The sequence below is a fragment of the Laccaria bicolor genome, genomic scaffold (genome assembly GCF_000143565.1).
Source record: "Laccaria bicolor S238N-H82 LACBIscaffold_14 genomic scaffold, whole genome shotgun sequence".
NCBI classification, from domain to species: domain Eukaryota; kingdom Fungi; phylum Basidiomycota; class Agaricomycetes; order Agaricales; family Hydnangiaceae; genus Laccaria; species Laccaria bicolor.
In genome coordinates, this window is record NW_001889885.1 from 66,630 (window position 1) to 92,246 (window position 25,617).

Sequence of the window (25,617 nt, forward strand, 5' to 3'; positions counted from 1 at the left end):
CGTCAGAAAAATTTAAATGCGAAAAAATGCGGTGATTAACTCAGGGGGGCTTCATTGAAACTCCAACGATAATTCACGGCTTAAGAACCTCGCCAAGCTATTTTGCTCTTCCCAACTAAACCAGTCATGAATGATAGCAGTGCTTGGGTGTATGTGTTAATCTATTCTGGCTGTCTGCAAATGAGAGCGGTCCCAGGAAATAAACCATCCATTGAGCAGAATTTGTTGTTCGGATGTTTAAATGCAAGCTAATATGCAACTAATATGCCTATGAGCTACACGTCATTTCTCAGCTGTATTCAATATGTCATAGAATGCACCAATATGAAGTTCTAATTTCCTGTTGAAAGGCAGGTAGCGGCACATTTTCAGAGCATCAGAATAGTCTAAGAGCAACTGTTATACTATTTCAAGGACACCATATGGTCAAATAATCTATGGACAAACAGCGTGATATGTGGTGGAGTGACTAACATGTTTTTCTAATTTTATGAACAATGTTTTTGTTTTGTGTTTGTTTTTCAAGCCTGCTTAAGGTGGGTGAACGTCCGAGTCGTGGCCCATGAAACAGTCAGCCCCAAACCTGGAGATGCAGGCGCCGCCGTTTAAAGCAGAGCCACAGCTGCAAAATGCAAGCAGTAGCCATTATTGTATGGGAGCGGCAGGGAGGATGTCGCGCTCCTGCCGGCCCCGCAAAGAGGCTTCCAACTCTGCACTTTTGGCATAAATTTTTATCCTCTATGATCTGTATCCTGAGTGAATGTATAATAAAGAAGGTTTCGGGATTTGATAGAGTGCCCATATTCTGAGAAAGCTATGAGGAGGCCTAAATGCCGGCAATGGATAGGGGGCTAGCGGTGCAGCCACCGCGCGCTGTCACCTTGACGCTCCAGCTATTTTTAGATGTCAAAAGAAGCTTGCTTGATTTGGATTTGCACGCCAGTGATAGAGTGACCATACCCCTCAGAGGCCAATTGCTACCATCAATAGAATCGGCCTCTGAGGCCTTCTGTCGCTCAGAAGCGTCAGGCCTGAGGTGGACTAACGCGTTCTGGAACATTTTTGTTGAGCCGTTTTGCCAAAGTGATAGCACATAGATCAGCTAAGCTGCATTGCGCATTGGTGATAACTCGTCGATCCTTTGCATATTTTGCGAGGTCAAGTCCGCCCACAAATGGGTTTGGCGATTTACAGGCTGTTTGCAAATATTTCAAATCACTATTCACAAGACGGCCAGATTTGATAACACGGGGATGGGAGAGGAGGAGCCTGAGCTGCTGTGGGAGTTCGTTATTGGCCAGCATATCAGCAACCTTTTTGAGAAAATAATGAGACAACAATTAGAATAGAGGAGACATGATATAATACCTGAAGAATATAAATACGGCTTTTATATGCAATTTGGATGATGGCTGTTCTTCCTCGACGCGTGACTTTTCCTTGTGGTGAAACCTCAACGTTCCATTCTGAATCAAATCCTATTATTATTGACCCTTCGTCTTCAGGAATATCATCAAGAATGGTGCGCATTGCATCGTTAATCGCCTCCGAAGTATTTTTGATGAGGATTGGGACACCAGAAGGTACAACGAGCTCCTCCAAATGCCCATATTTTTCAACAGGCGTCACACCTTCACGAAGGGAAGGGAAACAGTCTTCAAGAAACTTCTTATCAGAAATATTGTCGGCGTAAATGAGAGATGGCTGCGGATGGCCGTAGAGATCAAGCGAGTCATGCACATTTCGTAGAGCCAACTCATATTGAGAGTGGGACTTGGTCGCAACAAAATTACAGGCGCGAATTTCATTCTTTTCGTTTGTGAGACTTAGTATCGCAGTAAAGGGTTGTTCACCCCCAACCCTCATCGTTTGTTTCGCAATCTGAGGACGAAAAATGAATTTGAACTCATAAATAATTTTAATTCAAATACCTTATGACTGTGATCAATGGCGCAGATATTAGCACTGAGCATCGCCGTGTGTTGATTGATTTCAGGACGGTGTTCATCAATGAAATCATCATAGAGGTCACGTAATAGAGCTGCTGATGGTGTATAAAGATGTGGGCCAAGCGGGCCAAGATCATCGAATCGCGGAAATGCTTCATACTTTAACTGAAACCAGTCATCCAATGTGCGACTAGCTACCTGCTCGAGGTACTGGAGTTCGAGCATTTCGTACCGTAAGATGTGTTGCATGCGAATAGTATCTGAAAACTGTTTTGAACCCAGTCCGTAATTAAAGCATGACCGCATCCATGAAAAAAGACTCGTTGACACGCCGCTTCGATGGCTCAAGCGCGCCGGAAACTCCAAAGCAAGGGAAGGGGGGAGAACGGCCAGAATACGCTGGTCCCAGCTGCGAAAGGTGACCGTTGCCTTTTTAGACTTGGGGTGGATACATTTTTGGCATTGATATCGGTAGCCGATGATCCAGAAGGTGTGATCAAAATCGACACATCGCCGAGGTTGAGAGATGACCTGATGCCGCTGGAGGACTGTGTGGCAATTCGGGCAGGGTATCCCTCTGGGGCATAGTGCATCGGGGTCCCACAAAAAGAACCGAGGGTCGAATAGATCCTGAGGAGTTGTCCTCGTCGAAGATGGATGTAAGAAGAAAAAGGTCGATGGGTGGGGGAACCAGAATGTCTTGTGGTGGGAATACAATGGCGGAAGGCCATTGGCATCACGGTGTGGAGCACTCGACTCAGCAACTCGTGCCTTGAAAGGCTCGAGCAACCATTTTGGAAGAGGTCGGCGCGTTGACTTCACCCTCGGTGCGTTGTTCCCCTCCTGTTCCACACCCTCCTCATCGTCTGCCTCGTCTTCCTCGTCAGGAACCTCATCCTCTTCACCTAACCCATCACCCACACCGTCTTCATCGCCATCACCACCATCGGAATCCTTTTCAGCAGTTTCAATAAGCTGCTGAGGGTCCTCATCCGGGATTATACACTGCGTCAGTGTCTCTGGACTCGGTGCCACCACAATGCGTGGTACAGGACCTGGCCGTTGCCCTATCGAAGCAGACGGTGTACGCTCGGGGATGTGTGAGTGGATGCGTGAGTTATGGTGGCCTTGCGGAGGGGTTGCAGTGTCGGAGTGGCTTTCATTGGCAGATGGCGTGGTGCTCGAGACGCTCGGGGGGAGTGCAAGTGAGGACCATGTTGCTGGAGGTAGTGGGGAGCCATCGGTTGGTGTTTTCTGTTTGAATGGCCCTGCCGTAACAACCTGGAGTGCAAAACTTTGGTCAGATAGGTAAAGATAAATGAAAGGCATTGAAATACGCACTAGGGGTCCACAGTGCTTGAATGAAACACCCAAATGTCGTGCCTTTCGAGGACGACCAACAGGTCTTTTTGTCTTGGGAGGAGATTCCTCCGCTGTTGTTCGCGCTTTCTGCAAGTACCCTGTTCCCGGGGGGCGGCCCAGTCATCGAGGGCGCGATTCGCGTTCGACGGTGCTGACGCTGCCAACTGGGCGCCCGCGTTTACGCACGGCGGATGTGGCTGCACAAGGGATTGAGGTGGGAGAATCTAGATTGGTATTTACTAAATTAGTACGGACAACTTTGACGAGCTGGTTTGCTCACCTGCTCTAGTGATGTTCCCTCTGTCAGGAGAGCCGTCAATTCTCCCATGTCCGTGTGGAGAAGAATTCACCCTGGGGGATAAAATAGGTCAGTATGGTCCCACGAGTGTCGGTTACTCAACTGAACCAAAACTCAAACTCACCGTGTGGTCGATGTTTCTCCCATCATGGGGCTAAATACCTTGTCGTCGTTCCGAGTTCGGTTGTAGCTCTGTTGGGCTTTAGAATTTTATTGAGCAAGGGAGGTCGAAATACAGCGAGCGTTATTACATAATATTACTGATGTAATATTCAGTATCCGGTATCCGGTATCTGCCACAGACACCAGAGACCAGCCCAAATTTCATCACCTACGATCGGCTTTCTCCGAACAACGAGCCTCGATCACTGGTCGATCAAGAACTGAGTGAACGAGATGTAAACTGTACCAGAGTAATGCAGTACGCGGGAATGGGCTTGTATTTGAGAGCCAAAATTTTGCACAGGTGCACCTTTTGGTTCACAAAAGTATCTCAGCATTGTAGAAAAGTTGAAACAGCGCGAGTACGTCAAACCGTGCCTGATCCAGATTCATACATGTAAACCTGATCTGGAAGGATCTGGACTTAGGGCAAAAATGGAACGCGTCGCCAATCATCCCAAAATAGATGGACTTGTTTTACAAGGGCCAAGGTAAGTACATCCCGTCAGAATGCAATCACTCCTTTAATTTACCTTCCGAAATCATGATCCAGATTCCAGGTGCCTGCAAGAACACAGAATCTAGCATTCGACGTACCGTTCGCAGTGAGGTGAGGTTGTAAATCCGCCCCTTGCTGATAATACTGTCTGGTTCTGAACCGATGCAAATTACAGGCTATGCGATACTAAGGATAACGTCACCAGTCGTTGGGCACACTGGCATAACTCGATCTTGAAAATGCTGCTTATGTCCGTCTTTTATAACAAGGATCGAGGCCTCAACGTTCAACTCACATTCCCTGCTCTCGAGTACGCCCACAGTATCACTGAACCAACTGCCAACTACCATTTCTAGCCATTTCTCTTGCCTGGAGATGAAACTTGAAAGCGCTTACTTACGTCAAGGTGCCTGAGTCCTTTCTCACCTTTGGCATTTCCTTGGCATTTTGATCTTGGAATTCTGCCACAATGTGGCCGTCCTCCTCGGACTACCCAAGGATTAGAAGAGCCCCTCATTTCAACCATTAGTGAGGGAGGAAGCCCAACGCATGGAGGGAGGTGCAGTCATCGTGAACGTTGCAAGTCAGTTCCGAATACATTGGTCTAATTTGTGACTGACAGCATGTTTCTCGTTTATCGAACCTAGACTAGGTACAAGCGCCAAGGGCGCAGGAACTTTTTACATAAATGATAAAACCAGCTTCAACAGAACTTTTGGTTGACTCGTTTTCTATCTCCTCCGCCCCGGCGCTGACTTTGCTCTCTCGTCTGACGATGCTCTACTCATGCGGTCGCCGCGCGCTGCAGTTGGCAGTATGGGGCTTGTCGAGCATTGTCTTTGTGCAGAGTGTGATTACGCCCTTCATGGCACAGGCCTGTCCTTGTATTTCAACAAAGCGAACGCCATACTCACTCATCCCTCTAGTCTTTCTTTTTTGATTGGAACCCTGCTGGCCAAGCATACCCAATCCCCGTTACCGGTCAGATTATCTCTCTACCACCTTCTCGACGCTATATTCATATTGCATGCTAGTTCAATGCGGGAACATACACATCGTGTGGGGCCGGGGTACTGCAACGGGGTTCGTCCTCTTGTTCACATCTATTCTCATATCCAACTAATGCCGGCTTATTGTCTCACAGGCCCAACCCTGTGGGACCGTATTACCTCCAGGTTTATACATCGTCAGTGAACGGACTCGTACCGCCTGATGTTTTTTGCTTACTACGTGGCAATTCTAGGATATATCAAGTCCCGATCATCATTCCTGTCGGCGACGTTCTGATCTATGTAAGTCTCCATCAACCAACAACGTTTGCACACGATATGAAATAATTCTCTAGGATTGGGCCGTTCCCTTTCCGCCAGGCACTCTTGTAGGCTCGCTCCTTTTCCCTCTTGTTTAGTATTTGATTTATTTTCTGGATGCGTAGTATCAGATATGCATGGTGTGTCTATTTCCCAAGTTCTCGCGCCCTCAGTGTTCTAAGTAAACCCGCCAGTTTGACAAATACGGAAACACCGGAGGATGTCAAGCTACGTACGCAGTCATAGCTAATACGACTGGAACGCCCTCGTGTGCCAATGTCACGCTCCCCCACACTCTTTCTATTGACGCTCAAGTAGACAATGGTCCGATATCGCAGTACGGCTGGGTTGATCAAGTTAGTTCCCATTCCTCAAATTCTCAACGTTCTCCGCTCTAACACTCAGCCAAGTGCACAGATATTTCCATTACTCCGAAAAATGGGACTCCGCCGTATACAGTCACCGTAAGTTTGCGTATTCAGCTTGATCTCCGATTCATCAACTAGCGAGATTTCCTCAGATTGCTCCCTCTCTCCATCCCCCGTCCAACATCACCATTGCCCAAGTAAATATAAGCCTCAACTGGACTGTTAATTTATCATGGTCGTCGCCGTTCTTTTTGAGCGTCGTTGATTCGGCCGGCAACATGTGGGCCAATGGACTCCTGCATAGCGGCCAAGGAAAGACCTCTAGTTGTCTTGCTGGCAACGCTACCATGAACGCGTGAGTGATAATGCGACCCCCCCACTTGATGTTCTGAAGCTGGATCTACAGTTCCGGACTGAAACCAGTCGTTGTTATAGGTTCCGGTATTGGCGGTTTGGCTCTTGGATTGTTCGTTGGAATATTGTTGACCGCCCTGATTGTCAAGAAGAAGTACAAGAAGGGTGACAACCCCGTGTATCTGGCTGCGTCCCCCCCAGCTTCACCTCCTTTTTCGTCCTTCGGTCCCGCAACCACCCCCGGACTCACTTCCAACTATACCCCTGTACCCTCATCACCCTTCGGCGTTTTGCACAATTCCATGGGAAGCAGTAACCAATCGTCTTTCGGCCAACCCGTCAGTCAATTAGGTCGCTCGTCGCCATACGCTGCTGATCCCTTCACGACTGGAGAACATGGTCGCCTCAACCCCGAACCTGCCTCTTTTCGTCGTCCATTATCCAGCAGCGGTGCCTACGCCGGTGGGCCCGCTGCGCCGCAAAACCAGGTTTACGTTGTCCACAATGATAGCCAATCGCCACCCGTTACGATCTACCACGAAGATGGTGCGCAAATTGTGGAGCTACCACCCAGGTACGCTGCGGGAGCTTCCACTAGCCGTGGGGACGGAGCCGACGCGCTCAGCGACGTTCGTAGTTTCAACGACGGTGGAAGTGATGGAGGACGAACGGCCACCACGGACGCCACGACACTTCTTCAGGAGCAGAGTAGGGCATACTACATGACCAAAAGGCCAGCAAATGGGATTTATTCGGGCGGTCCGAATCGTTAGTTCACCTGTAATTTCCACACATTAGTATAGTTTGTAAAGCTCCATAATATCTGCCCTCGCAACATCATATATACCCTCTATGATTTGTCAAGTTTCAGTGTCTTCGACGAGAACACAGATGGCGAAAAAGAGAAGATAAAGAAAGGCAAATATGTAACAAACAAACCAAAAACAAACGTCAGTAAATTGTCAACGTTGCAACAACTATCCATCGAGATTTCCCTCACTGAGTCACGTCGATTGATTGGCCAATTGTTCGCAAAGTTTTGTGCAATTTCAAGTGCAACCTGCGGGGGGATTTTACATGGCTTGTGCCAAAGCGCAATCCGATTCCGACGGAGCTAAGGTTTGACTGACCTAAAACGCCCGAATCACCTTGTCTCTTGGCAGGACCGGGGATCCCTGGTTTAAGTAACTTCAATAAGTGAGTGGGACTTACTTGGCGTTATCTGCACCAAATCTGCACTATACACTAGACATGGGAATCCGGAGCGTCGTCCGTACTTATCAGCTGAGCTTAAGGGGTCGAGGCAGGTACCGCGCTGAAGTAGTGAAGCTCGGCTGGCTTGGCAAACGAAGGCGCTCCTTACCTCCCAGGTCCCCACTCGTTGCCAATCCATTCGTTCTTCTCGCCTCAGCCTCATCACGACTAATGACCATTTACGCATACGGCCGGCGCTGGGCGAAGGTAGTGTTCTGGGTATTGACAAGCGTTGTCCTGGGGCAGGGTGTGATCACACCTCTCATACCGCTGGTGCGTTATCGAACTTATAGTAGGGGGGCACCAGGTGTTCTGACTGCTCAATAGTCCTTCTTGTTTGATTGGAATCCACCTGGCCAACCGTACCCAGTCCCAGTCACAGGTCTGCCCTCGTCCTTGTGACGATTTCGCCGGCGTTCGCTCAATCCTTCTACGCATTCTTAGCTCAATGCGAGAAGATCCACATTGTTTGGGGGCGAGGTGCTGCCACAGGGTTTGTTTCTTCTCTCCGGTTGCTTACAATCACTGCATATCTTCTCAGTCCAGATCCTATTGGTCCTTATTACCTCCAAGTCTACACATCGTCAGTGAATGAGCAGTCGCCTTGTATCACCTTCCTCACTTCACAATTCCAGGCTTTACCTCGCTCCGATCATCATTCCCGTCGGTGACGTTCTAACCTACGTAGGTTTCTATCGGGCAATGATGAATTTTCCTGAACGATGACTTGTGTTAGGACTGGGCTGTTCCTTTTCCCCCCGGGACTTTGGTAAGCGCTTTCAATCTGCACTTTGAAGCTCGATATAGGACTGACCTCTGGGGTGACATAGTATGAAATATGCATGGTGGGTAAACTCCAATATCGACTGTCGTCTACCGATTTATAAACCTTGAATAGTTTGATAAAAACGGGCACACGGGCGGGTGTCAAGCAGCATATACAGTTACTTCCCCCACTACTGAACCTACCTGTGCAAACGTTACCTTGCCACCCTTTCTTTCTGTCGATGCCCAAGTCAATAACGGCCCAATGTCGAGGTATGGATGGATTGAACAAGTTGGTTTTAGTCCATCATATCCGTAATCCCTAATTGCTGATTCCCCTGTCCAAGTGTTCTGATATTTCTGTTACCCCCAAGAACGGAACTCCCCCGTACACTCTTACGGTATGCTCTCGACTTCCTTTACATCGTTCGCATCAACACATAACTCGTCATATTGTGCAGGTTGCTCCTTCCCTCCATCCTCCATACAACATTACGAGTTCTGATATGAAGAGCATCAATTGGACGGTTACACTGTCATGGGCGTCGCCGTTTTTTATAAGTGTCGTCGATTCCGCCGGTAACATGTGGGCCAATGGACTGTTACATAGCGGCTCTGGTTCTAACACCGCCTGTCTTTCTGGTGGCACAGCTCAAGCGATGAGGTGAGTGGGCCGATCTTCTTCACTATATCTCTCAGTCTCACAATCAATAAATAGCCCCCATATGGTCAAACCGGTTATCGCCATTGGTGCGGGTGCTGGTGGACTAGGCCTTGGGCTTCTTATACTGGTCGTCGTATTATTCTGCCAGCGGCACCGCCGTCATCTCAAGAAAAGATATGTGGATCGCGATCCTCCCACTACCCCAGGAGCCTTGTCAACGCAGCAAACGCCAGCGGCTTCGAGGAATCTTAGGAACAATTTGCTGGGAACTACCAACCGATTACCGACTTACAACATCGAGCCCTTCATAATGCCTGGGGAAGAGGAGCCTCTCAGCCGTGAATCGGGTTCACCCCTTCCCAGCGCGACTGGTCGTACCCTATCCTCTGACAACTCCTTTGGTGCGCAAAACCAAATCTACGTCGTTCACCATGATAGCCAAGCCCCGCCTGTGACTATCTATCACGAGGATGGTACGCGCGTCGTCGAGTTGCCGCCGAGGTACCCTGCTAGCGGTTCCGGTCGGAGCGAAGGGGCGAATGAGACGCGGGCAGGGAGACGCAGTACGAGTGATAGCAAGAGCGATGGGGAACGGGCGGACGTAACCGCAACCGCAACTCAGAGAATTCTTAGGGAACACCGAAGGCCAAACGTCTCCAAAAAGTCTCTTGGGGGGGAGGTTGATTGAATAGCCCAACGAGTTGAAGAGCTTGATATCGACTTACCATTTACTTCAGGAAAGCGCGTTTGTTAGGTAACGGCGGCTATAATTTGGTGCATGCACTACGGATATCGGAGTCATTGGGGGTTATTTTTTTTCGACTGATACCAAGCGCTGAGCCCCAATGAATATTCTTTGGCTGAAATCAAGGACTCATTCTCTCTCATAGCTCATTCTATGCGAACTTTGTCCTTATAAGTTGCGTATAAGTGATGGTAGACTCTCTCCTCAGTGCTCACAGCTCTCCTTTTGGCCCAAGTGATTCGCATGCGCTACAACCGACGACCGTCACCTTGGAAATGAAGGAACAGTTACTGCGTACTCTACGAAGCCAGAACCTCACTTCTTCTAGGCCTTGGAGCACTGTTGGTAGTGTTTATGCGACATGCCCTTCGTATCTTGGTTGAATTTATATGTGTGATACATATATACGTTTACACTACTTACTCTACACCCCAAGCTACACCCGCGCTAGCATTCGATATATACCGTGGTCAACTTCGGCGTCCCATAACCACCGTGATGAGTACTGAATTTAAGCCCTGTATGCAATACTCCACTCAAGCGCACGCTCCCCGTACTAAAAATGATCCAAACGCTCTAGGTTCGGCTTCGTATATGCTACCTTTTTTCCATACAGTGGGAATACACAAGAGATGCAAAAGAGCACTAGTTGTCCCTCTACGTATGGCCAACTTGGGGATTGAACCCAAGACTTTGGACCAATACCTGGGATATTCTACCTAGTGCTACCGACCTTGTTTCTACCGAGCCGTCCTGACCCCATTTCCATGGCCTTCAGTTTTATCATCACCCGCCCATAGTGGCTTGCTTATATTTATGCCCATACCTTTTGCTTGATGCACCCCTTCCGCGCTGGAGCTATGTATACGTACGCGGAACTTCTCGACTTCCACATCCCACTTCTTAGCGACACCTCTGGGTAGTGTGTTACGCCAGAATTACTCTTACTTGTTCATGAGGATAGACAGACATCTATTGTATAGCAGAATATCACCGCCCTTCTCTCCCGGCCCATTGTCTGAATGCCTGAGCGGCCAGACAAGCGGTGGTTCCCACAAGAACTGGCAGGCTTCACTTACGAACTTGCAGTACAATGAGCACCGATGGGGGCACTCACCAAAGATTTGTAAGACTCATGATGTCGTTCACTATGGCATCAATAAGAGATCTATACACCCGCAAGGTGGGTAGGATCTGGGAACATGAACGTACTTCCGACCCCGTCCGACCCTCAAAAAGATGGACCAGAAAAGACTGTAAGTTGAGCTGCCAGTGTATACTTCAATTTTACGAAAAGGGCTGCTAGATAAAATGAGCATGATGTATCTCGATTACAGAATCATGAAAGGTCACGACAACATATCCATACATAGTGTTCAAATTTCCCTGATATTCATGCTTCCCGGGCCCGAAGTTGTTGCTTCGAACTTTCGAAGCTACCGACGAAGTTCAATTCCGACGGAAGTGTGCAGAGCAAAGTAAGTATTCCCGAAATTGAGCTCACATTCTGAGAATTGAGAACTGTGCTTCGTCTCTACTCAATCCTCCTGAAAATTCAGGTAGAGGTTGGGTGAGGTTTGGTAGAGGTTTGGTAGAGGTATGTACTTGTGCGGTTTGGAGGTGTTTGCAGTTGCGTCAAATACTGATGTAAATTGTCAACAACTATCCATCGATTCGTCCCTAGGTCTACTGAGTCACGTCGATGGACTGGCCATTTGGTCGCAAAAATTTGTGCAATTCGGGTGCAAACTGCGGGACGATTTTACATGGCTTGTGCCAAAGCCCAATCCGATTCCGACGGAGCTAAGGTTTGACTGAACTAAAACGCCCGAACCAAGTTCGCGAAAGGTCCTCTTTCTCTTGGCAGGTCCAGGGAACCTTGGTTTAACTTCAATAAGTGAGTGGGGCTCACTTGGCGTTAAACACTCTCATACACCTTCAAACATTAGACATGGGAATCCGGAGCTTCGTCCAAGCTTCGTCCGTATCAGCTGAGCACAAGGGGTTGAGGCAGCGGCCGCGAGGCATAGTGAACACTGAAGCTCGGTTTGCTTGGCAAACGAAGGTCCTTTCAATACCACTCTTTTCCAATCCTTTCGTTCTTCTCCCCTCAGCCTCATCGCGACTAATGGCCATTTACGCATACGGCCGGCGCTGGGTGAAGGTAGTGTTCTGGGTATTGACAAGCGTTGTCCTGGGGCAGGGTGTGATCACACCTAACATACCGCTGGTGCGTTATCGAATTTATAGTAGGGGGACACCGGGTTATCTGACTGCTCAATAGTCCTTCTTTTTTGATTGGAATCCACCTGGCCAACGGTACCCAGTCCCAGTCACAGGTCTGCCCTCGTCCTTGTGACGATTTCGCCGGCGTTCGCTCAATCCTTCTGCGCATCCTTAGCTCAATGCGAGAAAATCCACATTGTTTGGGGGCGAGGTGTTGCCACAGGGTTTGTTTCTTCTCTCCGGTTGCTTACAATCACTGCATATCTTCTCAGTCCAGATCCTATTGGTCCTTATTACCTCCAAGTCTACACATCGTCAGTGAATGAGCAGTCGCCTTGTATCACCTTCCTCACTTCACAATTCCAGGCTTTACCTCGCTCCGATCATCATTCCCGTCGGTGACGTTCTAACCTACGTAGGTTTCTATCGGGCAATGATGAATTTTCCTGAACGATGACTTGTGTTAGGACTGGGCTGTTCCTTTTCCCCCCGGGACTTTGGTAAGCGCTTTCAATCTGCACTTTGAAGCTCGATATAGGACTGACCTCTGGGGTGACATAGTATGAAATATGCATGGTGGGTAAACTCCAATATCGACTGTCGTCTACCGATTTATAAACCTTGAATAGTTTGATAAAAACGGGCACACGGGCGGGTGTCAAGCAGCATATACAGTTACTTCCCCCACTACTGAACCTACCTGTGCAAACGTTACCTTGCCACCCTTTCTTTCTGTCGATGCCCAAGTCAATAACGGCCCAATGTCGAGGTATGGATGGATTGAACAAGTTGGTTTTAGTCCATCATATCCGTAATCCCTAATTGCTGATTCCCCTGTCCAAGTGTTCTGATATTTCTGTTACCCCCAAGAACGGAACTCCCCCGTACACTCTTACGGTATGCTCTCGACTTCCTTGACGTCGTTCGCATCAACCCATAACTCATGATATTGGGCAGGTTGCTCCTTCCCTCCAGCCTCCATACAACATCACGAGCTCGGATATGAAGAGCATCAATTGGACAGTTACACTGTCATGGGCGATGCCGTTTTTTATAAGTGTCGTCGATTCCGCCGGTAATATGTGGGCCAATGGACTTCTACATAGCGGCTCTGGGTCTCACACCGCCTGTCTTTCTGGTGGTACAGCTCAAGCGATGAGGTAAGTGGGCCGATCTTTTTCACTATATTTTTTCTCAGAATCAATAAATAGCCCCCACATGGTCAAACCGGTTATCGCCATTGGTGCGGGTGCTGGTGGACTAGGTCTTGGGCTTCTTATACTGGTCATCGTGTTATTCTGCCAGCGGCGCCGCCGTCTTTTCAACAAAAGATATGTGGATCGAGCCCTGCACGACCCTCCCACCAGCCCAGGAACCTTGTCAACACAGCAAACGTCTAGACCTTCGACGGCTTTGAGTGGTCTTCAGAACAATTTGCTGGGAACTGCCAACCGATTACCGACTTACAACATCGAGCCCTTCATAATGCCTGGGGAAGAAGAGCCTCTCAGCCGTCAATCGGCTTCACCCCTTCCCGGCGCGACTGGTCGTACGCTATCCTCTGACAACTCTTCCTTTGGTGCGCAAAACCAAATCTACGTCGTTCACCATGATAGCCAAGCTCCGCCTGTAACTATCTACCACGAGGATGGTACGCGCATCGTCGAATTGCCGCCGAGGTATCCTGCCAGCGGTTCTGGTCGGAGCGAAGGGGCGAATGAGACGCGGGCAGGGCGACGCAGTACGAGTGATAGCAAAAGCGATGGGGAACGGGCCGACGCAACCGCAACTCAGAGAATTCTTAGGGAACACCGACGGCCAAACGTCTCCAAAAAGTCTCTTGGGGAGGGGGGTTGATTGAATAACCCAACGAGTTGAAGAGCTCCGATTTAAGTTCTTATCGACTTATTCTTTACTTCAGGACAGCGCGTTTGTTAGGTAATGCGGCGCTACAACCGTCACTTTGGAAATGCAGGAACAGTGATTGCGTACTCTATGAAGCCAGGATCTTCGGCGTCTAAGGGTGTCTCATAATGCACACTGACTTTGGCATATTCCCAAGGCACGGCGACGCCTGGGTCCGCACAGAAGCGCTCAGGGCATAAATTATATACGAGTTTTTTTGTCAGGAATTCTTCCCTGTTCCAGTTCCGGATGGGTTTATACCTCCGAGTCTGAGTCCGAGTCTAGCAACAGGTCCATCTGAGTCTAGGTATTTCCTATTTCAAGTTTCGGATTTCAAAGGGTTATCAGACGACTGCACTCCGTCCAATGGATTTTGATCTACGCAGTGGGTTGATACTTCGTACCTTACTTAGTCGAAGTTCATAGGAATAATTAAGGTGAGTGATATCGGTGAAATTGTGTGCTGTTGTTCGCTTTTCAATTTATAGACTGACAGGTAGAAGGATCCATGAGGGATTATGCGGTTGCGCACACCATCGTCTTCTTATGCAAATGGCATATCGTACCGGTCGTCCACTCGATGTTCTCGTCGTCGTATTTCGCGACGCGAGTGCTGGTAGCTTGTAGTTGTGCGAGTTCGGGTCAGAAGAGGTTGTAGTACTCACTGATAGCCGAAAGATAAAATTCCTTCTAAAGAAACATGCGCTGAGGGTGGGAAGGACATAAGTACTTGGTTAAGGGCCTTACTTTCTTGGCGATTGGTAAGTTGTAAACTTGGTGTTGAATCTGAGGGCCCTCGGTGCGCGTTTTTTTTTTTAATCCGACGAATTTCGGTGGGGCAGTCCAATTTATGTAAGTACGCCGTGCAAGTATATATTACTTGATATTACTGTAACGGCCGTCATATATATATGTGGTACATATATACTTTTACACTACTTACTCTGGCTCTATGAAGGAGTAGATAGACCATGCGACATTACTGCGTATTGTGGATTCATGAAAGAGGTAATCTCAAGGGATATGATCGCAACCACCTTTAGAATGTCCAAGACGACTCTCTCAGAAGTTCAATAAACGAGCCTGTATAGACATAACTTCAGCTGAGCCAGCCATCTCTGGGTTACCCTGGACAAATCTGTCAAGGGCGCCAGCAGCTGCGTTGAACCATTCAGCACGACGAACTAAATACTTCCCCACCCAATAAGCATAAAAACCTTTACTCCCAATTGCCAATTGAAATGCTTGCTGCTCCTCATCTGCTACTATGGGGAGTAATTGAGCAATGGTATCATCAGGGACGCCAGAGGAGTGGAGAGAAGATGCAAAATGCTCGATGAAGGAAAGACGATCTTTGAGGAACAAATCATCGGGTGAAGGGTCGTCACGGAGAGCTATCATTGCGGGACACCTCACGGCAAATTGTAGGGGTAATCGACAAACCCAATCATCCCAGTCCAAAATCCTATAAAATGTAAACAATTAGTTATATCGAGATAACAGTGATATGCATAATACTTTAATCCTTACCCCGTGATGTTAAAATCGCCGTCAACAAGAATATTCCCCGGATTGAGGTCGGTATGCATAAGTGGAAACGGCAAGGTGTCCAAGGACGAAATGTGGTACTTTTCTTCGGCCATGGCACGATAGATCAGACAGTCAACAGGGTCTAATAATGGGAGGCCACCATTGAAGATACGTCTGAGGCGCGAATCGATCCTCCTGAGCGTCCAAGCAAGCGCTGACATGGTGCCAGTGCTGGATTGTATCTGCTGTGTGGTATGCACCAACATGTCGACAGAGTACTGGGCTAGCTGAGCCAGGACCTTTTCTCGAGCCTCTGGGGGAGGAAAGGTCGCGTTCCATGTCAACGTTGACCCCTCGATCCAGTCCAATAGGATATAAGGCGTTCCAACGCCATCTCCATCCTCGCTGTCGGACCAAGCATACACAGTCGCGATGGGTATAGTGGGTACGGTATTCTTAACATAGTCCATTGTTGTCACCGTGGGCTCGACGGGCGTCATGATCATGTCGTGTGGGACACGAAGTGCCCAGCTCGTGCCATCCTCGAATGTGATGGGATAGACTGTGTTGCAACCACCTGAGAACTCGTTTTTATTAGCGGTACAAGGCTGCCCCTTGATCGAGGAAGCAGTCTTGTAAACCTGGTCCCAGTTGACTTTTGCGCGCGTAGCTCGTGATTGGTCAATAAACGCCTGTGAGATAGAACTTGGACGACGACAATAAGATCAGATGCGAATTTGTGGTCGCACCATCAGGGTAGATCGAAATATTACTAATAGTCTCGGTGGATTTCAATGCAACGGCCTTTTGATAAGAACCTGCCTCAATGGTCGGAGGGAAGTGGAAGGAAAAAGATGGGGGATAGAATTGGGATAGAAATGAAATGAAAATGATGGTACTTACAGTCATCCACCTGCTAATGATACGCCGAAACTGAGAAATTGCATCCAACAATTTGAAGTACAACATTCAGCCATAAAAACTACATGAATATTTGAGATAAATTACACTCTATAACCCTACCAAATTTCAGAATGTTTGAACCACAGGTCAGGAAGAAAAGTCAAAATTATGAGTGTATCATTGGGTAGTGTGACTGTATTGCAGCAATTTCCAAAAACAGTCCATTTTGAAAACTTCACAGCAGCACCAATACTGCTTCAATTTTTCCCAAATTTTGTAATACGGTAGATGTGAACCTGTAGTGCACGTTACAATTTATTTCACAAAGATTGATGTAGTATTGAGTGAGATATTAGTTGGTCAAAAGTGTATCAAATGATGGTAGCGTATCATTGGTGGGTGGATGACTGTATGATCGGATCCGGAATTTGAACTCAGAAACCAATCCCAGATCCGCAACGACTCGTCAACCTCGTCCTATAACCAGCCTGTGCCGCGATGAGTCCAAGTTGAAATTCAAGCCCTGTATGCAATATGTACCTGACTCGAGTCTCGAGCGCACCGTGCCCCCCCAATGCTCCCAAATTCAAACGATGTAGGTTCGGAAGCTCATTTTTTCCATATATGCAGCGGGAAGAGATGCAAAAGAACGTAGTTTGGCTCTTCTAGTAGCCAACTTGGGGATTGAACCCAAGACCTTCGAGTTATTAGCTCGACGCTCTAACCAACTGAGTCGGCCAATATCGTATTTTCAATGTTTGCTACACAAGTTATTTACTTACTATTTACCCAAAGTTCGGTTCCTGGTCAACATCTCCACCCATGCATGCATCTTGCATTCACACCAAATAAAAATTTCAGAGGAGTCCCAGACCACCTCCTCAAATCGGGAGTGAGAAAAACCCCCGCTTGTATAGAATTCTAGATACTTGGGTATATGCGCGGTACGTAGGTGGTTCGTACGTCATGTAGCTGAGTGAGATTGGAGGCTAAGGGATGTGCGTGGGTCGTCGTGAGTGGAGGTGGGAGGGAGGGAGGAGGAGTAGAGGTGCGGAATAAATAGAATGCCAGGAAAGGAAGGGAAGGGCGGAAGGGAGGGTATGAGCGTATGAATACGAGGACAATACATAGAGAAGAATGGATGAGTGAAAGGTATGTATAGGGCAAAGCATGTCGATAGCGATGTGCGAGAACGAGATGGGGTCAAGGATGGGAGGGAATACATACATTGATTTTTTGATAGATAGGTAAACGCATACTCGCCCATCAATTCTCCTTCATCTCCTCGTCAATCCTCTCACTCTGTACGACGGAGAGGCCCCTGGCGCGTGTCTTAGCCTTGATACCGAGGGGCACTCCTTGAACTTGAACTTGAGCTTGTGGAACAGGGGCGAACGCCATACGCTGTCCCGCTTGAGGTATGGGTAACGCGGGGAGGGGCGCAGTAGGGGGTGGTACGGCTGGAGCTGTGAGTTTACGTACGCCTCGCCTTGGTCTGCATCAGGTGTTATTAGCCATTCACTACATGTAGAAAAAAAGACAAAGGACCTCAAAAGACCACCAACACTCCCACTCCTCATCCGCCCTACAAGACTCGTACTCTCACAAGCCACGTTCCGCACATCATTCCCACCAAGTCCAAGTCCAAGGGCAAGTTCTCCCGCTTGGACGAGGCTCCCGCTGCGACTCCGCGATCCTCCAAACCCACCGGGAGGAGGAGGAGGGAGGTGTCGTTGTAACTGCAGCGCAGCACCCGCTGTACGTGCCGGAGAGCGAATAGCATTCATGGGTGAGGCTGCTAGCGTGATGCTTGAGCGGCGTTTGCGTAGGCGGGGTTGGGACTGTTGTCTGGGGAGGACGTGATTCTGACTCTGACTCGTGCTAGTGAGTGTGCCCCGGTGCGTTTGTGTCGGCGTAGCATCCCTATCAACATCCATGTCGAGTCCAAATTCAACGTCGCTGTCGTCTGGTATAGGCATAGGCGACGACGGGCGGGCTGGAGATGGGGTTGTTATTGGTGAGAGGTAGCTGTCTGCTCGTTGTTTTGTAGGTGTATGTGGGGATGCAGAGGAGAAGTAGGCATGATGAGGAGCGAGGAGGCCTGAGGAGAAGAATGCTGAGTAGGTTGTCATGTTGAGGTGAAGGACAACGGGTGGTTTTGAATGAAGTTGGTTCGAATTTCCCTTTTTCGGCAATGGCCACAAATTGAAATTCGCAGCCCATTTGGTGGTTAGCACTGTTCTTTATCCCTGACTTTTCACTCGAGTATGGTGTAACGGTTAACATTGCCGCCTTTCAAAACATGGTTCGCATATACGCGGCAGCTCGGGGTTCGATTCCCCGTACTCGAATTACTCAAACGATTTGGTATTTTTTAAAAAGTTTTCCCACCCCTCCTACCCAACTTTTGCTTTCATGGACTGATCTAATCGTGCAAGGGTGGAAGAAGGTCCGTAATCTTGAATAGAAATGAAAGATAATAGGCAAAAACAGGGTTGCCTCGATGTGAGGGCAACCTGCGAGAAATGTATTTCACGGCCTCGATGTCCTGATCCTCTACGTTACAAACGGATGAGATGAAGAAGAAAAGAGGGAGCAGGAGGGTGGGTGAATGCAAGATACCGCTACCTCAGAAGGATGGGGTAGGAGGAAGAGAGAGGAAAGTTCGACTCTGCTCAACCTGAAATGCTGGTCTCAGAGACCAGGAATATCTCGGGGAGAGGAGATGTGTTACGTCCCCTAGGCACCCGTGCGCCCGATTAGACTACAGTAAAAATAATTCTAAACTCGACTAATCGTGCAAGGGTGGAAGAAGGTCCGTAATCTTGAATAGAAATGAAAGATAATAGGCAAAAACAGGGTTGCCTCAATGTGAGGGCAACCCGCGAGAAATGTATTTCACGGCCTCAATGTCCTATTACCTATAAATGTGAGTGAGGGAAAGGGAAGGGGGGGAGATTATATAAGTGTCTTTTGAAAAAGGAAGAAAGAAGTTGAGTGGAGTGGAGTGGAGTGATGTTTGTAAGAGGCCAGGATAAAAATATGAGGCAGTACAAGTCAGAGAAAATAGTCCAATGTTAAATGAAAAAAGTCAAAAGATCAAATGTTCGTAGCTGGTTGGTGGGCAGGGTGCCCAAATAACATAGCTTGGAGAAGAACAGGATTCTTTCTGATGTAGATCTGAAAGGTATCCGATGCCCATCGTCCAATGGCTTGAATGATGTTGGGAGGTACACCAGCTTCAGCAAGAGAAGTGGCACCTCCAGCATGCATAGATTGGCCTGCAATATCGGCAGGGAAGAAACGACGGAGTCGTTTCATGAACCAGGAGCGGGTCGGCACACTGCCAGACTCACGCAACCAAAGTTCAGGTTTTAACGGATGAAGGGTGTCTCGTGATTGTAAATATGAGGTGAAAAATGAGTATGGGTCGGTTGGGAGGTTTGTCTTTTCAATGATAATCAAGTTTCCTTCATAGAAGCGGTCGGCCTTGTGGCCAGGCAGCCAAAATGAGTAGGATTTCTCAGTGATATCAACAGTGTGCCGGAGGATAACTTTCCGATAATTGCGCTGTGCAACTTTGTCTGGGAAGGTAATCTCTCCAAGACACATGAGGCCATGGAAACCTGTCTCTAGCATTGAGAGGAATAGCTTGTCATCATGACAAGTGGAAGACCCTATGGCAGAGATGACAGTTTGCAGATCAGTGGTTGACAGTGGGCGTTTTCGTTTTACAGGAGTTCCAAAGCGGCGTTGACATCCTGTCATAGTACGTGACACAAGCATAGAGTTGTGGGTTTTCCTCACATCTGGGAAGAAAGGTTCAAGCTGATTGCAGATCCCGGATAGATAAGAATTGACGGAAGAGGGTTTGATATGTGATGACATGTAGACAGCATAAAAGCTGAGAGTTTGTTCAGTGGGTGTGATATCGAACTTGTGGATTTTGCAGAACGTGAGATATGAGTTCAGGGCTGATGTGTATGTGATGTGAGAAGAGTTGTTGATGGACATCCCCAATGCAATTGACCGTTCATGAACTAGACGATCAAGAGTCCATGGTTCACGCTGGGGTTGGCGAGAACCACGTGAAATAGAAATCATTTATTAATTACCCCCAGCGTAGGTGATCGAGGGGGCTGCAGATAAAGGTAACAATGTGTAACATCGGAAGAGGTGGGTCGAGACATATCAGGGATGAAATTACTGGGAGGACGGGCACTCAGGTCCTTTGTGGCCACCCTTGGAGCACTTGTTGCAAACATGGAGTCGACGACACTGGCTGCCATCAAGCAAGCACAGCCCCTCATTCCATCGGCTGCATGCCTCCTGTTTCTTGCGTGAAGTCGAGGGTACCTTTGAGATAGGTAAGCGTTGCACAACAGCTGCACCAATGGAATCCATGTGTGCGGTTCTAAGATCGGCAAATTTGTCGAAATGAGTGAGCTCGAGATCACGTCGGCTGCCGACACGATGGCGAACAGCCTTGTCGAAAAGAATAACTCGGTCATGGAACAGGATATCAGTTGCTGCAAAAAGTGCGATGATGTACTCAGCATAATCGGCCAGTTCTCCCGCACGATGAGGGAAAGCCATTGACGTTGTGCGAGATGCTCTATTCCAAGCGATTGTCCACTCCCCCGCACTTGAAACAATTTTGGTTGGGGCAACGGTTCCAAATTTGATATCAAGATCACCGATTGACTCAATGCGCTCGTCGTTATTGGATGTCGAGTAATAACCTGTAAGTACCGTGTCGAGGTTGACAGCGCGACCCGCAAGAATGTTCGTCCATTCGGAGTCTGGGAATTCAGGGCATGTGGGTGAGTTGATGAGGGATTGCTTCGTGCCCTTAGGGTTGACTGAATACAGTTTGAGGAGGTCGAGTGAAGCTGTGAGGGAAGGGGATAAAGTGACCGAATGTATGAAATCTGAGACAACCCATGGGTATTGAGACTCATCAGGTTTTGCATGTTTCATTGGGCGAGACAGTTCCTCCTCATCAAATTGCTCTTCAACAGGTGATTTTGAACGTTGCCTATTGCCACGGCATTCGGCTTCGGAAAGGTGGTGTTCGTGGTTTTCAAGGATGACGATATAGCGCGCAAAGGCCTCTTCGACTCCTGTCGGGTCTGCTGGTAATGCGTCGGTGAGTGTGGTGTAGATTCGGCTAAGTGCTGTGGCTTTTGAGATGTTTGAGGCACGAAAGTCTTCGATTGGCTTGTTGCAAGCAGCAAGGGCAGCGATAGAAACTGGGGCATTCCCAAGCGTTCAAACTCGACTTTGCCCAGATTCCGGTGACAAGGATCGGCGATTACCAGAACCTTGTTCACCGGAAGTTGTTCCTGGATGCTGTTGATCACTCGCACCGTTGTTACCACCTTGAGTAGTGTCGTTGTTACCACCAGAAATAGGAGTTTCAAGAGGAGTAGGAGTTGCATCAACGACATTGCCAGTAGACATGAGATGAAATGATGAGGATTTGATCCGATGCAACTAAGAGTTGTAATATGAATGCAAGATACCACTACCTCAGAAGGATGGGGTAGGAGGAAGAGAGAGGAAAGTTCGACTCTGCTCAACCTGAAATGCTGGTCTCAGAGACCAGGAATATCTCAGGGAGAGGAGATGTGTTACGTCCCCTAGGCACCCGTGCGCCCGATTAGACTACAGTAAAAATAATTCTAAACTCGACTAACTTAATACTGAGAATTTACGCGGATTCGGTCACGTGCCCTTGGGATTCCACCTGCTGACGTGCCTTCTTTGTTTGCGTTCCCGCCAGCAGCCAAACAGCTGCGCGTCGGGGTGTCCGCTCGTCGTCGTCGACGCTGCCCGGCCTCTTCCCGCCCACTTACCTTGCCGGCAATGGGCGTGGCGTGCGGGCCTGGTCTGCTCCTTGGCCTGGGAGCTTGGAACGGAGGAGATGGTCGGCTGCTTTTTTCATCTACCCTCCTTTCATCTACTTGTAGTTAAATAACATCATCAGAATGTTCGTGAAAGGGCGCGTGCCTCTTTGCAGCAACGCACCCTCTTTCTTTTCGTCCACCTGGTTCCTCACGCTGTCATCCCAGCCTCCGCATGTCTCCTTGAGCCATTTGGTGAGTTCACTAACCTTGACTTGCCAGCTGGCGCCCTTTTGAGTGCTCAAACAACAGCTGAACTAACTGGATTCCAGACAGCTGCAGGGGATGTTAAAGGCGGTCCCTGTAACTTTACGAGATCAAACCTGGGCCCAAGCTACAGAGCTGTTCGTCAAAATTCCCTGGATGCCGTCGATTTGTGAAATTTCTGATCTTTATCTCGTTCTAACAACAATGATCAAGCTTTACACCAAAACTGATTATATTACAATACAGTAGCCCAAAAACATGATTTATGGTACAAGAATGGAATCAACATCATTGGCAGAAAACCTACTGTAAGCAAACTGTAAGTGTTTAGCGTTTAGTATATATATAATATACTGTACTAATACGACCACGTCTTCACGTCACGCATCACAAATGGTTGTGAAGGAAGGGAAGTAGGCGTGATGTCACGCATCACACCAAGTTTTGAAGAGTTTTTTTCTGTGAATTAAAAATAGTCATTTTTTTCCGGACCTGCGGTGCCTTTCTTAAGCATCACATTTGGTGTATTTAGAACCATGCCATACTTGAGGAATGCATGCTTACCTTCCAGCCAAAAAATTGACAGGTTGCTGGGCCAAACCATCTGAGAAATATGTGGTGGACAAAGAACAAAAACTCTTCGTCACACATCACACAGGACAATGAAGTGACGAAGAGATGGTCAAAGGGTGTCACACCCCAAGGGGCCTGAACAGTTGGTCGTATTAGTACAGTAATACCAGAGGGAACACATGCACGTGCACACCAAATAGAACCAACGTGTCGCGTCGCGTCTGTTTTTATAATGTGAAGTGGACCATCTATTAGCCATTATAGTCCCTGTGGCCCTAAGTAGTATATATACACCTTTCAAGGCTTTCTCGTCTGAAGGGGGACAGTCCTAACCATCTGTGTTGTAAATACAGATGCACACAGGAATTAACCAACAGGAAACAGGTATTAAATAAGGTGGGTAAGTAGTGGTAAGAAGCCGTAAGAACTTACACTCCCAGAATTTACAGTAAATCGGGTTCAATTTACGGGGATTTACAGTGAGCTGGTGCGGTCCAGGAGCCGAATGGTTGAAATTACAGCGAGCTGGACCCTGGTGATTGATTTACAGATTTATCCTTTGGCCAAGCATTCCGTCCCTGTAAAATCTCAAGTCCCTTACCAGCCCTTACCATGCCTGTTCAGAAGCTTGGCACTCCCTTCTTCCAGAGACTCATAAAAGACAATGTTAGATTATTCAATTTATTGAGCTACATATGCTGCTTCTACTCCATGTATAGATGCACCCCAACAGCAAAAAAACACAAAGGCATCTCACCCTGTACAATCTGAAAGTAAGTAGAGTGCCAGAACACAGGGTGCCTTAGTTTATGATCGCCGTCAGTGGTGCACACAGGCACACCATCATCTCCGAATGTGAACAAGTCGCGAGCCGATGATGTTAACGTGGTGGTGGGGCTGATATTGAAATGATTTGAGGCGTAGTGACGGGGGCACGTAGTACTATGTCAATTTCGCAACTATAAGCAAGGACCGTCATCTGAAGAAATAAAAATGACACTTACTGTAATGTCAACAAGGCGACAAAGGGACAGCTAGACCAAATCCTCAGAGTCAATGTAGGTCGCAAGACAGCGCTCGGTGAAGTGTGCGGCGCAGCTGCAAAAGAGGGGGGAGAGCAGACGACTATGGGGCTGCATCGCTGACGCAGGAGCAAAGCACGTAGAGGAAGGTGGGGCGTGAGGATGTGTAAATTCCAATATGCGCCACAGTCTGTGTCATAAGTCAATGAAGTGTGTCGCCAGAGAGGAATCGAACTTGTTTTCAAGGGTTTTCTTGACACTCAGACATCTGTGCGTTGTCCGAAACCTGGCTATATTCGTCTTGGAGGCGGAGGGTGTTAATGAATGCGTGTATGTTTGAGGTGGGGTGGAGGACGACGGTGTGGAGGGAAAAGGGTATCGTTACCTGCCTCACGGGGTATGAGACAGAGGCGAGGGAAGTAGCATGAAATTCTTGTGCAGCTAATGGAAGCTGGCTAGCCTGACACTGTTGACGAGGGTGGCCATAGCCTTGTTGTAGAACCAGGGATAAGTCTGTTTTGAAATCAGTAAAGAGAAAGGGTCAACGCGAGTTCGAGAATGTAGCCAGATGAATCACGTACCACTGTTCATGTAAAAGGATTGGGTCTCCTTTTCAGACTCTTTCTCCCCATCTACGCTCCATTAACGGTGGCGGCTTTGACCTTCTCCATTGTCATACTACGTCTTAACTGGGCGGAACCTGGAAGGCGATTTCGAGGCGGTGGAGGTCGATGTAGCTGTGTTTTTGAAGTGAAAATGAGTAAGGAGTGGACTGGTGGGCGAGTGGGAGATGTGCAGGCGGCGACGAGTGGTATGGGTAGTACAGGCGGCCCTACGGGATATGGGATTGATGGGCCGTCACGCGTCAGGCTCAGTAAAAAGCGAAGTCAAGAAAAATCATACGAAGTCAGAGGTCAGTCAGACATGTGTCACACGTCCGTAATTTTCACGCCAGCCTTCCCTTGGCATCAAATGGGAGGTGAGTTTAGTCATAGGTTAGTATCAACATTGTCGTACATTCTATATACATGTCTGTGCCAAGAATTCTCGAAATGCTTCATCTTTTTTTTCCGGTATGCATGTGCTACTGTAGGTAGCATACTTGCAGTGTGCCGACGCGTGTGAAGAACTTCAAGTCATGAGCTGCAAGTCCGTTGAAACTCCGACATCATGTTGAATTTTGAATTTCCCAACACGGAAATTCATTGTTCTTCCTTCCCAGCACATTCAACGAATGGCCTCCTCCCTCAATGAACAGCCTCCTCTTTCCCTCGACGAATCGTCTCCTCATCGAACGGCCTCCCCCCTCTCTCGACCAATGGCCTCCTGCCTCTCTTGATGGATGGCCTCCCCTTGGCGAATGGCCTCCTCTTTCGACGGATGGCCTCTCGGCGAATGGCCTCTCCCTCTCTCGACGGATGGCTTCTCGGCGAATGGCCTTCTCCCTCTCTCGACGGACGACCTCTCTGTGAATGGTCTCCTCCCTCTCTCGACAGACGGTTTCCCCTCTCGGCGAGTGGCCTCCTCCCTCTCTTGATGGACAGCCTGCTCCCTCTCTCGACGGACGACCTCCTCCCTCCCTTGGCGAACAGCTTCCTCCCTCCCTCAATGAATG

The 25,617-nt window shown here is 48.4% G+C and overlaps 7 protein-coding genes across 7 annotated transcripts; 3 read left to right on the forward strand and 4 right to left on the reverse strand.

Moving 5' to 3' along the window:
- Window positions 1-1,025: 1,025 nt before the first annotated feature.
- On the reverse strand, window positions 1,026-3,639 carry LACBIDRAFT_298406 (uncharacterized protein; the record flags this gene model as incomplete). The annotated part of the gene is made up of 5 exons (XM_001881853.1): window positions 1,026-1,313; window positions 1,369-1,881; window positions 1,932-3,243; window positions 3,291-3,535; window positions 3,592-3,639. 5 exons carry the CDS (start codon window positions 3,637-3,639, stop codon window positions 1,026-1,028), a joined length of 2,406 nt encoding a protein of 801 aa, XP_001881888.1.
- A 1,406-nt stretch (window positions 3,640-5,045) lies between these two features.
- On the forward strand, window positions 5,046-7,075 carry LACBIDRAFT_298407 (uncharacterized protein; the record flags this gene model as incomplete). Its single annotated transcript, XM_001881699.1, has 9 exons — window positions 5,046-5,144; window positions 5,197-5,251; window positions 5,305-5,353; window positions 5,415-5,562; window positions 5,616-5,648; window positions 5,775-5,936; window positions 5,991-6,044; window positions 6,101-6,303; window positions 6,355-7,075. 9 exons carry the CDS (start codon window positions 5,046-5,048, stop codon window positions 7,073-7,075), a joined length of 1,524 nt encoding a protein of 507 aa, XP_001881734.1.
- Window positions 7,076-8,147: 1,072 nt separating this feature from the next.
- Window positions 8,148-9,673, forward strand: LACBIDRAFT_298408 (uncharacterized protein; the record flags this gene model as incomplete). The annotated part of the gene is made up of 6 exons (XM_001881700.1): window positions 8,148-8,240; window positions 8,293-8,325; window positions 8,387-8,401; window positions 8,455-8,613; window positions 8,669-8,985; window positions 9,040-9,673. 6 exons carry the CDS (start codon window positions 8,148-8,150, stop codon window positions 9,671-9,673), a joined length of 1,251 nt encoding a protein of 416 aa, XP_001881735.1.
- A 2,605-nt stretch (window positions 9,674-12,278) lies between these two features.
- Window positions 12,279-13,813, forward strand: LACBIDRAFT_298409 (uncharacterized protein; the record flags this gene model as incomplete). Its single annotated transcript, XM_001881701.1, has 7 exons — window positions 12,279-12,371; window positions 12,424-12,456; window positions 12,518-12,532; window positions 12,586-12,744; window positions 12,800-12,853; window positions 12,914-13,116; window positions 13,168-13,813. 7 exons carry the CDS (start codon window positions 12,279-12,281, stop codon window positions 13,811-13,813), a joined length of 1,203 nt encoding a protein of 400 aa, XP_001881736.1.
- A 55-nt stretch (window positions 13,814-13,868) lies between these two features.
- Window positions 13,869-16,300, reverse strand: LACBIDRAFT_327773 (uncharacterized protein; the record flags this gene model as incomplete). Its single annotated transcript, XM_001881854.1, has 9 exons — window positions 13,869-13,949; window positions 14,002-14,142; window positions 14,266-14,324; window positions 14,428-14,474; window positions 14,527-14,611; window positions 14,805-14,811; window positions 14,960-15,326; window positions 15,392-16,083; window positions 16,295-16,300. 9 exons carry the CDS (start codon window positions 16,298-16,300, stop codon window positions 13,869-13,871), a joined length of 1,485 nt encoding a protein of 494 aa, XP_001881889.1.
- An 887-nt stretch (window positions 16,301-17,187) lies between these two features.
- LACBIDRAFT_298410 (uncharacterized protein) lies at window positions 17,188-17,423 on the reverse strand (the record flags this gene model as incomplete). Its single annotated transcript, XM_001881855.1, has 1 exon — window positions 17,188-17,423. One exon carries the CDS (start codon window positions 17,421-17,423, stop codon window positions 17,259-17,261), a length of 165 nt encoding a protein of 54 aa, XP_001881890.1. The 3' UTR covers window positions 17,188-17,258.
- Window positions 17,424-17,560: 137 nt separating this feature from the next.
- On the reverse strand, window positions 17,561-18,426 carry LACBIDRAFT_294516 (uncharacterized protein; the record flags this gene model as incomplete). The annotated part of the gene is made up of 3 exons (XM_001881856.1): window positions 17,561-17,754; window positions 17,777-17,789; window positions 17,917-18,426. 3 exons carry the CDS (start codon window positions 18,424-18,426, stop codon window positions 17,561-17,563), a joined length of 717 nt encoding a protein of 238 aa, XP_001881891.1.
- Window positions 18,427-25,617: the final 7,191 nt, after the last annotated feature.